The sequence below is a fragment of the Neolamprologus multifasciatus genome, chromosome 23, assembly GCF_963576455.1.
Source record: "Neolamprologus multifasciatus chromosome 23, fNeoMul1.2, whole genome shotgun sequence".
Taxonomy (NCBI): Eukaryota; Metazoa; Chordata; class Actinopteri; order Cichliformes; family Cichlidae; genus Neolamprologus; species Neolamprologus multifasciatus.
Genome location: NC_140460.1, coordinates 1,872,455 through 1,890,562, shown reverse-complemented (window position 1 = coordinate 1,890,562; position 18,108 = coordinate 1,872,455). Strand labels below are relative to the sequence as shown.

General features: G+C 41.3%; 1 protein-coding gene and 1 long non-coding RNA gene across 2 annotated transcripts in view; both read right to left on the bottom strand.

The window, feature by feature from the left end:
- osbpl9 (oxysterol binding protein-like 9) overlaps positions 1-16,727 on the bottom strand; it is a 46,785-nt gene extending 30,058 nt beyond the window's left edge. The window contains exons 1-3 of the mRNA XM_085151286.1: positions 16,580-16,727; positions 14,225-14,275; positions 7,730-7,808 (exon numbers count right to left, since the gene is read on the bottom strand). Of these exons, the coding sequence (XP_085007412.1) occupies positions 7,730-7,808; positions 14,225-14,275; positions 16,580-16,690 (241 nt within the window). The 5' untranslated portion in view covers positions 16,691-16,727. The remainder of the gene's footprint in view (positions 1-7,729; positions 7,809-14,224; positions 14,276-16,579) is intronic.
- Positions 1,548-6,462, bottom strand: LOC146490649 (uncharacterized). Its single transcript, XR_014872354.1, has 2 exons — positions 3,711-6,462; positions 1,548-3,668 (listed from the first exon to the last, which is right to left on the bottom strand). It is a non-coding gene; the product is annotated as an uncharacterized LOC146490649 (long non-coding RNA).
- Positions 16,728-18,108: the final 1,381 nt, after the last annotated feature.

Here is an 18,108-nt window from a genome sequence, read left to right as displayed (position 1 = left end):
GGGAGAGGCGGGGCCTCCTGCCATGCCACCTTCATTATGCCCAATGAGGCAGGAGTCTGACAGACAGACATTAAAACTATATTTAACTCATACAGACTTAAAATCTTTGTCTGCATGACAGTAATGGCTGAATCAAAACCATAAAAGTGACCAACTTTTATGGCAATTGTAAAAATGAGGACTTACAGCTTTCCTGTGCTGTCACAGTACTGATTCTCATCTTTGTGTGAAGCAGAGCAGAGTGAGGCTGCACCCTCAGACCAAAGACAGCGACATTAACCAGTGACCCACAACAGGCTCTGGCACATGCAGCACACACTGCAAAAGGCTCCTGGATGCTTTTTCCTGCCACTGGCATACGTAATATTGCATTTTCCTGCCAAGACATGGAATGAACTGAAGTGGATGTGTGCTAAAGCTGTACAGCACTGTGCCAAAGTCTGAGCCAATCTGTTTACTTTTTGCTAAGAAAATGGGAAATAGGTTCAGAAATCTATTGAAATGTGTAAACATATATGGAACTACAGGATATAAGGCAAAAAAACTACACAGAGTTTATACAATAGGAATATTTCTGCAGGACATTCAAGCTTTTGGGTGAGGGCTGCCTTTTGTGGATTTCTCTGTCAATGTGACCCCACACGGCTCTGAGGAGACCAGTCTATGTTTTTCTATCCAGGTGAGCTTTTACTGCACTGGGCGAGTGTTTGGGATCATTGTCATGCTGAAAAATAGAGCTGCAGCCAAACAGATGCTTTCCAGCTGTTACTGCATCCAAATCTGACAGATCCATTAATTTTGGCAGCCCTCGATACCTTTACCATTACAGATCGCTATAGACACAAATTTGGATTCACGACTCCAGAAGACCTGTCGCCAACAATTTTTAGTCCAGTTTCTGTGCCATCTTCAGATTGTCTTCTTGACACCCACAGAGAGACAGTTTTTACCACCAAGCCATACGACACCTCAACCACAACACTTAAACACACACAACACAGCACTCAGAAGCGACCCTGTAGCTTCACAAGTACTCTGTTTAATCTGCACTGGTCACTTCACTTTATTGTTATTGATATTTATATTTAAAAGTGCAATACTGTAATTTTCTGCTGCTCATTCCTGTGCAATATCCCATCTGCCCTCCCGTCATATTTCTTTTCAAGATTTTCTTATTTAATCACTAGTGTACATATATTTATATTTATAGATACATATATATTTAGTCATCTTTTCTCTTTTACCACGTCTCTCTAATATTTTGCTCCTTACTATTTTTATATTTTTATATTTTATTTTATTATATTTTATTATATTTTCTGTACTGTATCATGCTGCTGAGTGACTGCTGCTCGTCAAACACATTTCATTGCAATGTTGACCCTGTGCTAACTTGCATATGACAATAAAACTTGAAAAAAAAAAAACTTCAGCAAACAGTAGATGTGTCAGATGCATGTCTCAGGTCCTGTGTTTGCTGGAGTTTGTCTGTTTCTAAAGGACAGCACTTTCTGTTCGTCTGCTGCAGACACATTTTTAGTCCTGCACTTCATTTATTTTTAAGGACACACTGCACACCATGCTGAGATATGCCAAGTTTCCACACAAACCTCTTTGGGAATCCCCTTGTTGGTGGAAAAATACAGTTTTTCGTGCCTGTCAAAATGTCTCATCTTTAGCATTGTTTCTAGACTCTGCTAAAGATCCATCCTTTATAAATAAAGATGCAAAATAAAATTAGATCTTGCTAAGTTGTTTATTATATGCAGACAAAACACTGACCTATGAATCATTTGAACCATTAAAAACAACAAAAAGAAAACACCAGTGTTAACTGGCTTAAAACACAAAAGCAGAAATTTGCTGAAAAAGGTCAGGTGCAAAGACCGGACAGAAAAAGCAGCTAATGTTCCAGGTGAGGACAGTAATCAATACAGTCTCCAATCAATCTCCAAAAGCTGTTAACAAAGAACTAAATATGTCCTTGAATTAGCTCCTAAACTCCATCCTGTGTAAGAGTCATCTTTCATTGAGCTGGAAACAAGACAGAGCAGCAGATGAGCAGGCTAAGGAGCGCTACAACAGAAAAGCTTTTAAAGACATTAAACGGCAGCCGAGGCTCAGGCCAATCCACTCAGACAGCACCTCCTGCCCTCTCGCTTTCCAACTCTCCGGGGGAACAGATCTGCTGTAGCTAATGTTGTTCAGCTCTACTCACGAGCAAACACAGGAACTGTGTCACAAGTCCAATCTTTGTCCTAGTTAGTGATTCACATCTGGAGCTGTGATTTGCTTTGCCAAGGAGGTGTGAGCACATTATTCATCCACCTGACAGGAACCTATTTTGTTAATACTCCACCAACAATCACGTTTTGTAGAATTTAAACACGTGACACAGAAAAGGGAGCACGCAAAAGCCCGCATCGTTAAACAATCTTTAACCTGCAAGCTCCCCAGTACAATATCTGCGTTATTCCCATTTGTGTCCACTAGGGCTGCCACGATTAGTCGACTAGTCACGATTACGTCGACTATCAAAATCGTCGACGACTGATTTAATAGTCGACGCCTCGTTTGAAGCTTTGTAAGATCACAAAAGACGCAGGAATAAGTAGTAGGATTTAAGAGTGTAATAACGGACTGAAACAGAAGATGGCAGCACTGCATGTACAAGGATGCCAGCTGCCGTTAAACCCCGAAGAAGAAGAAGCTGTGTCCCAGAATTCATAGCGCGGCCCAGCTCAGTTTCCAACAATGGCGGCAGCTAGTTAGTTTTAATATTACTCTTATTATTCTTTCTGGGTCACAAAATAAACGTTTAACATATTTTCAGGCGAGAATGTAGCTGTGTAAACCTCAAATATCTGCTCAGTTTATCAAGACACCACATATTTTCAAAAGCGCTCCGACGTTTTCGGAGGCGTCTGTTAGCCACTAGCTCGATAGCTAGCCGGGGGCTAGGCTCACTAGAGCCGTGAGAACACCGGACTCCCGGCTAATCGTTTTCAAACCCACCGCCGTCTTTCGCTACTCAGGTTAAACATGATATATAAGTCACTTAGATAACTTAAAAATGTTATTGTTTGGCTTTTTTTAGTATTTTATTTGTTCCTGAGTAAATCTGTTTGGCTGAGATTAAAGTTATAGTTTTTACACAGCTGAATAAACATCAAGCAGACAGCTGATTATCAGAAGTGTGAGATGCTCGAGAATATACTCTGGTGTCCTGTTATATTTTAGATAGCAAGGAGTTTATTAAACTTCACTGAAACAATCTGCAAATTTCATTAAAATTTAATAAACTATCATCTTGTCTTTATTTTTAGTTAGCACATACCTTAAACACTTAAAGCTGTAAGCTAATGATAGTTATATAAGAGCAGATGCTGCTGGTGCAATAAGCTGTACGTTTTACGTTCAATAGATGATGATCTGATTAGTCGACTAATCGCAAAAATAATCGGTGACTAGTCGACTATCAAAATAATCGTTTGTGGCAGCCCTAGTGTCCACGTGAGAAAAGAGCAGGTAATCGTGCAGTGAATTTACAATGAGCGAGCGAGCGCCATGTGTCATTTCTCCTGCAGCTCTACTCAGGAGCAGCTGATGCAAGCAGCCTCCTGCTGTGAGACGCATGTGAGGGGAGGACGTTCAGACAATGACTCGACCTCCTTCTCAACAATTTCCAGAAATTTTGGAAAAAACAAAACAAAAAGACAAAATTGAATATGCAAATGTTTTCAGTGAATGTTAGCAGCATCTATAGTGTTTGAATTCATATCCTTAAATAAAATAAAGATAATTAAGAATATTTGGGGATTCCAGTCGTGCCGTTTTGCAGTATCGTCAAATTTAACCGAACAAAAAGGATAAAAGTCTGAAAGTTAAATGCTTTGTCCACAATTCTGCCATTAAACCCACTCTTAAAGTTTTACGATGCCGTTTCCACCCTGTATAAACGAAACAGTCTGACAGCTCAGCTGCTACTGTCACAGCACAGCAAAGTGTGCAGACCAAACCCGTTACTGAAAGCTGGGCAATGGCAGCGAGGCCCAAACAGGAGGGACCGCACCTCACACCAGCGAGCTTCAGGTCAGCCACTCACAAGCGCTGCAAATATAGATGAAAACCCACAAACTTACCCACACAGAACAGAAATAACTGCAAAATCTAACGGCTAAAAATAAGATCCCCAAACGCTGCTGCCAAATAAAGACGAGTTTCCACACATGTAGCAGCGGTGCACAGTTCCACACTCACAGCGGAGATCACCTCACATCCAGCAAAAGGAACTGATACTGATACTAGAAAAACATATTTACAAAGGAGGGGACGTGTTGGTAGAGTTTTCCACAGGATACAGCTCGTCTCACGAACGCTAAAGTACCTGCTACGGATCGACCGACGTGCACAGGAGAGACTAAGTGAAAAGTTGGGAAAACAGGAAAATAGATGAATTAAATAATCTGATTAATTTGACGTCACACATTATTTTTCCCTCCTGTTATCCTTTCAAAATGCAGGAAAATCTTTGCAAGCTTATTTACAGTATCCTGCTGATTGCACAACATCATTATATCACTGTAACTGTGTTTTTCAACGAATCCCTCCCCACGTGCACCGAGCAGCTGCTGAATGGTTGTGTATGACTCTCCGGGGATGTGGCCAACTTTAAGTTAAGTCATGTGAAGTCAGAACTCTCACAGCGTGGTTTCCACACTCTTTTTAAGCTCGATTCTTGTGGTTTTAACCTTTTTTCCTTATCTAACAATTAGGAAAACGAAAGAACTGGATGTGCAAGGATTTTGTGCCGAACCCAAAATAACGACGCTTACGTTGTCCCTTAAGGAGACCAGGATACTCTCCACATGAACAACTATACAAAAGAAATGACTTGACGAGTCCGGTCCCGCACACCGGAAAAGCGCTCCAGCTGAGTATATAAACAAAGTTACGGTCACCTAAACTGTAAACAATGCCATTCACAGACACGTAAACTCACGACAGATGGTGCAGTTACGACCAACACGCTCAGACAAATATCACGTCCAGACAGTTTTGTACTTTTAACCCGAGGATTTCACGTTAAACCGTCAGTGACGTCTGTTTATGACGCTCAGCACTTCTTCGTTATGCTGCTGCTCCTTTCCTGTGTTAATTATTCACTTCTTTCAGAAGTCAGACATGCTATGAGACGTCTGGTCACATGTTTGAGCAAGAAGGCTGATGCTAGACTACGAGCTGCCAACGCTCTGACCCTGTAGCTCCCCCGGCGTGGTGCAGAAATCTTCTGAATGGTTTCTTAATCGAAGGTGGATTGGTGGGAAAGCACTTTGTACTTTGCTCATTTGATGAAGATTAGAAGAAGATAAGTGTTGGCGACTTTTCAACCTGACAAACACCGGTTTCATTCCTGAAATAACAGAGAGGTCGAAATGAAGATAAAGCTGTGAACAAACAAAAGGACAGAGCTGACAGTGCAGGTGATGCTGAGGTGAGGGCGGGTCCAGGAGAGACAGAACAACACGGAGAACACACAGAGGTCTCTCATCCCGGACTTGCTGCCCGACTGGGAGAGAGAAGACGACGGATAGCTTTAGCAGATAACAGAAGGCCAGCAAAGAGCAAAGAGGGGAAATGAGGAAAAGGGCTCTCAGGCAGCTATGATGCACCGCCGGGGGAGAGAGGCTGATGAATAATGGATGTTTCTCTAAATAGAAGGAGCGCAGAGCCGCACTCCAGGCGAGCACAGTGGACTGTGAGCTCAGAACTATAATTTAACCTGTAATGTGGACTGTGCAGCAGCAGAAAGCAGCGTGCAGCTCAGAAAGGAGCAGTTTTTACTGCAGGGATAAAAGGAAAAGCATCACTCTAAATACAAGTTCTCAGTTTCTCGCTTGTTTCTTTACACCTGTGCACCATCCATGAGCAGGAAACGCACACGCCGGCCCATTCAGAGGATGCTGCCAGTCCTGTGAGACCGACTGCATAACACTCTTACTCCAGGATCGTTTTACAGCAACACAGAAACGAGTCCTGCCCGACATCCTCTTGATATCTCAGCTAACAGCTGATGCAGAATCTCACGTTCAGAGTCCTGCCAGCGGAGACACATGAGACACTTCAGTCCTCCGCTGGGTATTTGGAAAGCAGATGTGTCTTACGTCAACTTTTCATTGCTTTCACTCAAACAAAAAGACGACCGTGGGAGGATTCGCTGCTTTCAAATCGACGGGTTTAATAACTTGAACAGCAGAAACCTTCGTGTATCTCGCTGAAATTTCCCTCTTTGACTGATGATTGATTTGCTCTCATTAGAATAGAATTTGCATCTCCTGCTCACACTCAGTGAACTCAGATAAAAATAAATGCAATGTAAATATAAATAAATGCATCTTAACTGACAAACATCAGCTGCAGAAAAGCACCAGATTAAATAAAGACAATGATATTTGAACCATTACTCACTGATGAATACATCCGTGTGCGAGTTTCTGTCCCGAGGGAGACAAAACGACGTCTCCACAGCGAACCAGCAACACCAGCAACACAAACATCCCTTTCTAAAACAACACAGCGAGTTTGTGCAAACATCTGAGGACTGTGCAAACGAACGTCTCCTTAATGTTGCCTCATCGCGGACAGTGACTAAACAGTCGTAGTCTGAACTGTCCTTGAACCTCGACTGCAAACCCTTTCTACCACGCACCGCGGAGCGCGCTGCTCCACCCTGACCGCACATCCCAGAAGACAAACGGACGACGCCTCCTTGCGATCCTATCGCCCCGGGCTGGCATGCATGCTGACGTCGTGGTTTTCTCCTTACCCTTGCGTTTGTAGAACCACAGCATACAGCTTCGGAACACAGACATAGGAGAGGGCATGGAGGAGGTGAGAAGGGCGGGGGGCCCATGGACTGTGGCTGGTGACCCTCAAGGAAGGAGGTGAAAGGGGAATGCTGGTGGTGAAGTGTGCGGGGTTTTGGTGGTGGCGAAACAGACACAAATGGACAAATGGAAGGGCGGAAATGAACCAAAGTTAGAGGAGGTTAGTTAAAGACCTGGCGGAGTGACAGGGGAAAAAAGGTGTCTGCGGTGTAGTGAACAGGATGGGTCGCTGTCAAAAGGAGGAAGGGGCTGACAGGACGAGGGAGGGGGGCGATGCTGTAGGTGGGAGCCAATCCTGTCCCTACGGAGCGACCGGCTGTTAGAAAGCGAGCGACGGCAGCAGCGGTGCAGCGAAAGGCGAACAGCAGCAAGAAGAGACCTGAGCTCAGCAGTATTCCCTTATTATTCCCAGTGGCTCAACTGCAGAGACACATAAACAGCAATCTTCCTCTTCAGCTGCAGTGGAGAGGGCTGAAGGGAAAAAAGAAGTCTTAATTGCTTCTTCTGTTCCAAAGGAATCTGTTTAGCTCACAGTGGAACAAATCTTGTTTACCGAAATATGCCAGTCCAACTTCAGAGCTCGAAGAGGAAGAGAGAAGCAGCTCAGACGCTTGCAGCATGCTTTGAGATTGTGTCGATGCCAGTGTGTGCGTGTCTGCTGGCAGCAGAGCAAACCAATCCAAGACGTTAAAAGGCAGGAAGGGGAGAGAGAGGGAGCGAGAGAGCAAATGGACAGCATGGCTGAATGCAAAGCATTCACAGAGGACGATTGGCTGCGATGACTACATAGAGGAGAAGAGGGGGGCTGTAAGAGAGCAGAATGAACCGGGGGGACGCCTCACCTTGGAAATGGAAAGTCTTCTGGTCCACAGTGATGGTGAATGTGCTGTCGTCCTCGTCATCGATGCCGATCACAGCTCCCTGGGCAAACAGAAAGAGAGGAGGGGGGAGAGAGAATGGGAAAAGCAGGCAGTCAGACAGGGACACGTCATACTCCACTTTCCATTTCGATCTTCATGCCCTCAACATGTCCCCAACTGGCTCTCATTTATTAATTAACCCCAGTCATTCTCAGCAGCTCACCCTCTTCTCTAGAAAAGCTCAATTTCCTGTTGCCTCGACATCTTTTTCCTCAAAAAATAAAGTAAATCACCGTCTCTCTCTCTCTCTCTCTCTCTCTCGCAGACACACAAAAATGAGTGCAGTCTTTTGGAACATGGTAGAGAAGAAGGGAGGGGAGGAGGTGGGATTTGGGAGAGTGAAGGAGGAGAAAGGCAGGGAAGGGTGGAGAGAGAGAAAAAGTACACCAGGGAGCAGCAGCCAAAAAGGGAAAAAAAAAGGAACTGCAGAGGAACGGCCTGCTGGCTGGCTGGGGCATTAGCTCCTAGCAACAGAAACAGGGCGTGTGACTCAGAGGTTACTTACACAGCAAATCTCTGTAAGGGGAGAAAACAGCTGTAAAATCTGTTTGTTGACCCCTGAAAAACTCTGTTTTTGACATTTTTAGTCTGTGCCACTGCTTTGAACTGACTTTCAGGGACACGTCTCTGTTCTGAGGGCTTCTGGATTGTACAGTATCTTGTGATGTGGTGTAAACCTGTAATATTACAGGTAAATTAATAATAATTTGTCTTATATTAAAAACTAAATAGTTAAAAAACAGGTCACTGACAAGAGATTCATATTTGTATGCACGTGTCTGGAAATAATGAAATGGATACAGACAGCCAGCCCTTATCAAATGTGACAGATCATACCTGCAACCCTAAGTGCAGCAAAAGTGCATTGCATGCACCAGCCACTTTATTAGGTACACCTGTAATTGCCAAGAGCAGCTCAAAGCATTTGATCGTTTAGATATGATGAAGACAGCCTGCTGAAGTTCAAACCGAGCATCAAAATGAAAGAGGATTTAAACGACTTTGAATGTGTCACAATTGTTGTTGCCAGATGTTGTCTGAGTATTTCAGAAGCTGAAATAGCTGAATCTGCTGGGACTTTCCCACACATCCATCTACAGAGTTTACCGAGAATGGTCTGAAAAATAGAAAATGGGTAAAAAGTATTTAGGAGAGTGTCTCTGATCGTCAAACTGTGAAAGAGATGGGCTGCAGCAGAGACCACACCAGGCGCTCCACACCTCCTCTTTTTTTTGATTTCTCAGTTAAAATAAGATCATTAAAATGGGTGAACATTCATGTAGATTTAGGGGTGATGAACTCCAGGCCTCACGGCCGGTGTCCTGCAGGTTTTAGATCTCAACCTGGGTCAGCACACCTGACACAAATGATTAGTTCATTACCAGGAAGACATGTTGAGGAGGTCATTTAGCCATTTAAATCAGCTGTGTTGGATCAAGGACACATCTAAAACCTGCAGGACACCGGCCCTCGAGGCCTGGAGTCGCCCACCCCTGATGTAGGTGCTAAAGGTTGCAGCCTCAACACTGCATTTAATTCACCGTTAGACTTGAGTATCTTCACTCAAAGTGTACATAAGCCCACTCACAGTTTTCCCTCTGTAATATTACACTTCTACACTAGGGCTGCCACGATTAGTCGACTAGTCACGATTACGTCGACTATCAAAATCGTCGACGACTGATTTAATAGTCGACGCGTCGTTTGAAGCTTTGTAAGATCACAAAAGACGCAGGAATAAGTAGTAGGATTTAAGAGTGTAATAACGGACTGAAACAGAAGATGGCAGCACTGCATGTACAAGGATGCCAGCTGCTGTTAAACCCCGAAGAAGAAGAAGCTGTGTCCCAGAATTCATAGCGCAGCCCAGCTCAGTTTCCAACAATGGCGGCAGCTAGTTAGTTTTAATATTACTCTTATTATTCTTTCTGGGTCACAAAATAAACGTTTAACATATTTTCAGGCGAGAATGTAGCTGTGTAAACCTCAAATATCTGCTCAGTTTATCAAGCCACCACATATTTTCAAAAGCGCTCTGACGTTTTCGGAGACGTCTGTTAGCCACTAGCTCGATAGCTAGCCGGGGGCTAGGCTCACTAGAGCCGTGAGAACACCGGACTCCCGGCAAATCGTTTTCAAACCCACCGCCGTCTTTCGCTACTCAGGTTAAACATGATATATAAGTCACTTAGATAACTTAAAAATGTTATTGTTTGGCTTTTTTAGTATTTTATTTGTTCCTGAGTAAATCGGTTTGGCTGAGATTAAAGTTATAGTTTTTACACAGCTGAATAAATGTCAAGCAGACAGCTGATTATCAGAAGTGTGAGATGCTCGAGAATTTACTCCGGTGTCCTGTTATATTTTAGATAGCAAGGAGTTTATTAAACTTCACCGAAACAATCTGCAAATTTCATTAAAATTTAACAAACTATCATCTTGTCTTTATTTTTAGTTACCACATACCTTAAACACTTAAAGCTGTAAGCTAATGATAGTTATATAAGAGCAGATGCTGCTGGTGCAATAAGCTGTATGTTTTAGTCCAATGGATGATGATCTGATTAGTCAACTAATCACAAAAATAATCAGTGACTAGTCGACTATCAAAATAATCGTTTGTGGCAGCCCTATTCTACACATTTATTATTAAACATTTAATATTCTAATAATGGACTACACAGCACTAGGAAAACAATTTCAGTAGACAAGATGTTTTTCTGAAAGTGGTCTAAATAATTTAGAGAAGTGCTCTCTTCATACAGCAACTCAGTGCAGAACAGCTACCAAAACCTGATTTCCATAGAGGTCGATTATCTCTTAATACAGTTCCAGCCTCACTGTGGACGACCTTAGACGCTGATGTTCCTCTAAAAAACGAAGGCAACAACTTCTCTGGCATAACTCAAATGTGCTGCTCGAAGTAGTTGGAAGTTTGCGAGCAAATCTTCATTTGGCCTGGAAACCAATCATTTGTTGGTCTATAAAAAAAGCTCTTCATGAACTAGGTGATCTCAACATTTATCACCGATTAAAGAAAATAAGAACAGGTTTCTTGGCATTAATGTGGGCAGGCTAACAAACAGTCAGAGCTCTGCTGAGCTGAATATTCCTTCAACTTAAACGAGTAATTAATTAATATATTTACAAATAATTTTTTTTAACCATTAAAGAAAGAAACGTTTACATCCATAGCACAGACATACGCATTAAATACAGCGACTTTAGTAACTGCTGATATTAAAACCAACCTCTCCAAACCGACTTCAATAATTTCTTACACAACATGTTCGTTAGAATCCCTGCAAGCCAATCAACAGAGGTTTTATCACACATTAATGCTACTACGTCAAAGACGATCGATTTACTAACAGGCTAACGTCCCACACACTTTTAATGCAGCTGTATTTACACCACTAAGCCACTAAAAGAGAGCAGTAGAGTTATTCAGACTATATTTGGCTGTAAAAATCATAAAAACATGTTGCCTAATGAGATACTTATCCTCCAGTAACAGTGTATAAAATCATGGAGTCATTTGTGATCAGATCCTTGAACGTGTATATTAAACAAACATGTAGCATTGCTTTCTTCAACAGTAAAATATCTCTGAAATTAAAAAAGCCATCTCAGTGATGCTGAAAAACTAGTTGGTGCATTCATTTCTTCAGCAGTAGCTGCTATAATTCATTTTTATCAGGTTGTTCTAAAATATCCTACAGAAGCCTTTGGTGAGTCCAAAGTGCTGTAGCCAGAGTGCTGACAGGCACAAGAAACAGAGACCATATTTCTCCCACACTCACTTTTCTTTATTGGTTCTCAGTTAAATTTAAGTTTCCTCCCATACAAAGATAAGACCCTATTATATCTTACAGTGTCATATTAGCTTCACTCTCAGAATGAATGCTGACTTGTTGTTCTTTAGACTTGAACAGGATTTCCACTAATGCATCGACAGATGTTCATATACCACTGCAGCATATCCTGAACATGTGTCTTCTATCTTGTCTCCCATGTTGTCCTTTTTCTTTTCTTCTGACTGTTGGGCTTTTCTCCCAAATACTGCAAACTCTTTACCCCGCTGTATAAAGAGCCTTTAGGTAACCATTGTTGTGATTTGGCGCTATATAAATAAACCTGTATTGAATTAAAATCTCTGAGCACTGTTACCTGCACCCTGCTGAATCAGCAAGGTGTAACTAATGAAGTGGCCAGTGAATTATGTAGACATGGAAAACTCCACCTTCATATAGTTACTAGGGACGCACTGATACTGGTATCGGGGCCGATACTGTAAAATGTGTGTGTACTCATACTCGTAAAAGTTAACCGATACCATGAACCGATACCAACTTATTTCATTAATCAGAGGGTGGCTTGTCATTTCTGTTGTAGTTTTTTATTTTGGCCACTAGGGGGCCAATTATTATTTTATTTATTATTTATTTTATAATTTTTTATATTTTATTATTTATATAATAATAATTATTTTGTTTATTTACAATATGGACACTCTGCAATTATTTAAACGTTTAATTTATTCGCAAACCTAATTTGTATTTATTTTATTCCAAACAGAAGTGTTTATTTATTATTCTGAAAGCTCGAGACAGTGCCAGTAGTTCAGTGACATTTTGTTAAATTACAATGTGGAGACTCTGCAATAATTTAATAGAAGTGCTTATTTTTCACTTGAAATTTTTTTATGGTCATTTTTATTAAGATTTTATTTTTTATCGGCAGAGAATAAAATAAAACCTGTCTTCCAATTAATTGTATTTGTGTGTGTGTGTGTGTGTGTTAGAAGTATCGGTTTTTGTACTCTGTATCGGCAAGTACTCAGATCCAAGTATCGGTATCGTATCGGTTTGAAAAAATTGGTATCGTTGCATCCCTAATAGTTAGTGTTAAACCAAATATATAAACGTACTGTATGAAAGTGTAGTAAACATCAGTAAACACAAAACTGGACACAACATCCAGCCGAGTCAGAGAGGCTGTCTGACAGTTTTTAGATTTAATAACATGTTGGTTGTGTTGCTCAAGGGTTAATAACACGCAGCCACAACAATGACTTTGTTGACAAGGGTTTAATTAATTTAATGACGTAAATGTACTAAACTGCAGTCACCACTGGGCTTGGACCGGGCGTTTTTTCAGAGGTAGTGAACTACTGACGTGGTGCTTCTCTTTATAAAAATAGCACCGGCGATTGAGTGAGAGGGTATTGACCAAATAATCAATCAGGATAATGCAACCCAGTCATGTGTTGATAGCATTAGCACAGTTCAGGATGGGGACGCACTCTCCGACATCCTGTCTGATTAAAATGTTTAAAACAAACGACATCATGTATGTTGACTGCTCTTTCATTATCATAGAATAATGTTGACTTTCATTGCAAAACCACTGAATATTCAATTGAAGGAAAATGCACTGGAACCAGTATAACGCTACATTGGAGGATATGACTTTGCTGTTATTTAAGACAGGTCAAAGCAGAGCGACTCATTAAGAGTTTGTAGAAAACTATCAGATTAAACCCTGAACAATCTCATTTGCCATTACTGCGTGAATACATACGAGTGCATGAAACTGGATCCTCTGTACAGATAGTTTCAGAAGATACTTCCTCTTTTCGGTCCTACCTGGCTAAAATAGCGAGTGCTTATTTTTAAAATAATCAACTTTTTTTTTAAGTCAACCAGCCAACTGAAAACACAAGAAACTTAATATGTTGATGTGCAGCTTCCAGGAAGTCTAAAGGTTAAACGTGTATAAAATGGCTACGTAGATAAGGATAACAAGGCCAGACATCAACAATCTCCTCCCTCGTCTCTAGTGTGCAAAGTTTACTTCAACTCAACCTTTGATCCCACTCCTGTTAGAACATACAGTGAATTCACAAACCAAGAACAAACAGGTTTACTTTCAACTAGCACAATGAGCAAACAGCAACTAGACACTTTCTTTTAACCCCGGGAGCTGAAAGCATCAACATAATAATTAACCTCTCAGAGAAGGAAGAACAAATCCTGTCAATATTGGTCAACAGATATAGTTCTGCTTTTTATCCTTCATGTCTTTAGACATTCACAATTATAAAAAGAAAGCTCATTCTTTCAAGGCTCTCTTGTTATGAAGAAGAAACAAACACAAGTATGACAACTGCTGCTATCTAGTGGACAGCAGCCAAAACTGAAAGTACTCAGAGAAGGAGGAATGCTTTACTGGAACGTAGCAGCAGATTTATGTGAAACTCGTCAAACTACGTCAACAAACAGAGACCGCCGTTAAACCAAATCATGTCAGATAACCACACGCACGTCCAGAAACAAAGGTAAAGCAGGTAAGCAAGGATGCACAGGATACATTTAAGGAAAACTATCATGAAGAGGAAGGGTTTGAGGCTCTCACCCTGAGTCGTACGCAGCCTCTTCTGGATCCTCGCATCATCTTGTCTTTTGACTGTGAATCAATAAAACAGAGTCAGGGATCAAAACATTTAAAGTATGAGAACATGACGTGCATTTAAATGCAAGCACATTTTTACATGTTTATGTTCGGAAATTTCAATAATTCCAACAACTTTCAAAAGTCCAGAAGTTCCAAAAGTCTTATTATAAGAAAATAGAGACGATTTCTCCTAAAATGTGACTGATGTCGTGGCTTAATAATTCATGTTAACCATATTTTTACTTTAAAAAAGTTTCTTACTTTTTGTTGAAATGAATAACGCTCAGAATAAATTTGGACATGTGCATAACAGGGATGCAAATACAGGCAGAAGTAGAGGTGTCTGTAGCTCAGGAGGGAGTGCAGGTCATTTGCTAATTGATCTGACTGCTCCAGTCTGCGTGCCAAACACCCTCGGGCAAGACACTAACCCCGAGTTGCTCTCCGATATATCCATCAGAGCATAAATCTGTGTGAATGTTAGACAGAAAGCACTGCAGTAGAAAAAGCAGAGAAAAAAATCGTGTGCTTGTGAATGAGGCATGTTGCAAAAAGTGCTCAGAGTATAAAAGCGCTAAATCAAAGCCAGTACAAACACTCATCCTGCGCATGAATGTCAAATACACACACACTCTGATCTTGGAATAAGTTGGGCTGAAGGTTCTACAGTGTGTGTCTGATAAATCCTGTTAACTTCTCCTGCGTGATCACGATACACTAAACTGGAGATTTGTCTTTGCCAGGATAAAAAAAAAATTTTTTTGACACTAACTGGATGAACCGACATTCAGAACAATGGCAAAGTCTGAGAAACTCAATGAAGACCTAAGAAGAAAGCTCTGAAAATCACTTGAGCCATTTGTAGACAACTGCAGATTCCAAGATCATCATTTTAAAAAACTATATAAATACAAATTATTCGGCTCTGTCAGCACTTCACTAACGTACGGAAGAAGACCCTGTCACCCTCAGATGAGTGACGCTTGCTCAGGATGTTCAAGAACCATGAAGATTCAAGCCATGAAGTGTAAAAGCGCTGACCAAGAAGTCGACACCTTCAAGCTCAACTGAAATTGTCAGTGGCCCACATGGACAAATCAAATGGCTTCTTGAGAAACGTTTTATGATCGAATGAAGAAAAAGAATTGAGCTGTTTGGATGCAATGGTCATTATTTTTGCCACTATTACAGATTTATTTTTGTAGGACTAAAGGTCAAGCTTTCAAACCTAAGAACACTGTACCAACTGAACAGAAGCTTATTGATGGTTACCAAAAGTGTCTGGTCAAGGTGCAACTCACCAAGAAACATCTAACCAAATAATAGTCGGGTTGTATGTATATATTCAAGCCACTATGTGTGGTTTTGGCCCAGTGTGGATTAGAAAATCCTAGATATATTCAAAGTTCTTGTATTTTAAAGTTCTTAAAGAAATGAGTTGTGTGTAGACTCCTGATAACAACTGTAGCGGATATATTGGACAGAGAATCAACAAACTGATAAAAGACCTACAAGACATAACACACATGCCATCAATACAATGTTGGACCGCCAATCAGGATTATTTGAGATCCTGTTGGCAGATTTCTTCTCACACCTCATCCTACCACGGTGACGACTATAATTCAGCACACTAACTGCAGTCACGGTTAACTGACAGCTCAGGTTACTGTGTTCATCCCTTCAGAATAACAGTGTCAATCGCTCTCCATGGAAACAAGTACATTGATTTCTTTTTTACTTTGTCAGAGGAATGGACGCCACTTGCTCTTCCCTACAGCTTGTTTCCCCGATTGTAACTTTTGCCTGGTTTACAGTCCACATTATATACTGCTCACACACCCGGTGAGGTTAACTAACCAGCAGCCACTCTCTACCTTTGCGGTGTAGCTTTATGGCTTTAAGGAAACTAGTGAACGCTGTTCGCTTGGTTAACTATCAGAACAAAGGTCGCCTCTCACGTATGCACACACATTTCTCTTTCTTCATTTCCCCTGACAGTTTAAACGACCCATAACTATCTCTACATGAATACTGTAGGGTTTTAGCGTGTAGCTGTGCTAGCTAGCCGCAATTGCGGAAGCATGGGCAAAAAATGCTATCACCCGATTGGTCAATTAGCATTCGAAAGCCTCTGCTATTGGTCAACGTACGCATCCGTCACCAACAGAGACTCGCCTCGCTTTGCCAGCTGAGACTCCCAACTCCTGACAAACACAAGGCCCTTCTCGCACTTCTGCTGACGACCAGCCACAACTTCCACAGTCTAACCTCCTGAGCAAGACATGCTGACAATCACAGCCGAGATGAACGTACCGTGTAGTACGACAGCAGGCCGGCATTGTAGTCCAGAACAAACCAGCGATACTGCCAGCCTTTCATGACGTTGGTCCACTTGCTGAGCGGCCCCTCCATGATGGACGCCATCTTTACAACAGGCTCCGGGCGGGGAGGAGTCGGATATGGTGTGGGTAGGCGTCATGGTATGAGGAAGATTATCGTTCTGATGATGATGATGACGATGATGACGCTCATCATATTCAGCATTCAGTAAAATATAGTAAGAATGCTCTGACACAAAACGACTAAAACTATAAATAAATAAATAATAATCCAAGTAAAAGTAGTTTCCAGTGATTTTGATAAGGATGTTGTTATTATATTATTGACTCTTACCTTTTTTTTAATTTCCACAAACGTGTGAATTACCGGAGTTAATTTTAAGTGTCTGCTATGCTGTCGTAGTTTCATCTATAATTTATTTTTTAAAGAAAAAGTCAAATACACAACAGATGCTATGTTTGCTTTGACGGTGCTGACGGAGAAGAGTAGAGAGAGTTGCAGGACATATATGATGGTTGTATTACAACAGGGATTGGATCTGAGTCCCTTCTTGGTTACCATGGTGATGGACAGGCCAGACCAGGGGCGTATCCAGAATTTTTTCATAGGGGTGGCCATATGGGGGCCACTTAAAATTAGGGGTGGGGGAAAAAATGGATACTGTGTAGTATGGTGATATTTTGTTTGCTAATAATGTATGGATACAGGGACAGCAGAAATCGATATTTTGTTACAAAAAGGTTTTTGTGCTCTGACTTCAGAGCATGTTGATCCTTTTTCTGAGCAAGAATCCTGACATTCCTTCACTGTCCAAATGTGTTTAACTTTTTTTTGTCAGCAATAAACATGACAGTTTACTTATTTTAATTTAAGACATGTTTTATTTTAATTAAGTGTAAAACTTTTTTATTTAATGCAAAATTATATTTTGTTTTAATTTAATTTCAAATTCCTCAGTTGCTGAAGGGGCTGCATAGTTTTCATAAACTGCATAGTTCAGAATAGCTATAATTGTACCAGATGGTTGCGTTCAGTTAAGTTGGACTAGACTGTAATACAGAGAGAAAGACTGAGTGTGAGACTTTGATATTAGAGAAAATGAATATTGATAAAGTTTACCTTTATGTACAGAATCGGAATATCGCAAAATATTTTAAAAAATTGCAATAATATCGTATCGTGGGATGTATGGTGATTCCCACCTCTACTTAAAATATTGGGGTGGCACACCAAAAACAGAACAGTGCATGGGTGCTGCAGAAGGGTGGGGGTGACAATGGAAATCGTGAGGGACATACAAAATGCCCCTGGGTCAGACAGGAGTCTCTGTGGACTATGATGTGTGCAGACGTTAGTAAGGGTAGGGAGTAGGTGGCAGCGAGCCTAGAGAGGTGGAGGCAAGCTCTGGAGAGAAGAGAGAATAAAGTCAGTGTGAGTGAGATAGAAGATGTGTGTGAATGAGAGGGAGAAAGGCTGAACGATAAACATGAAAAGAGTAGAGG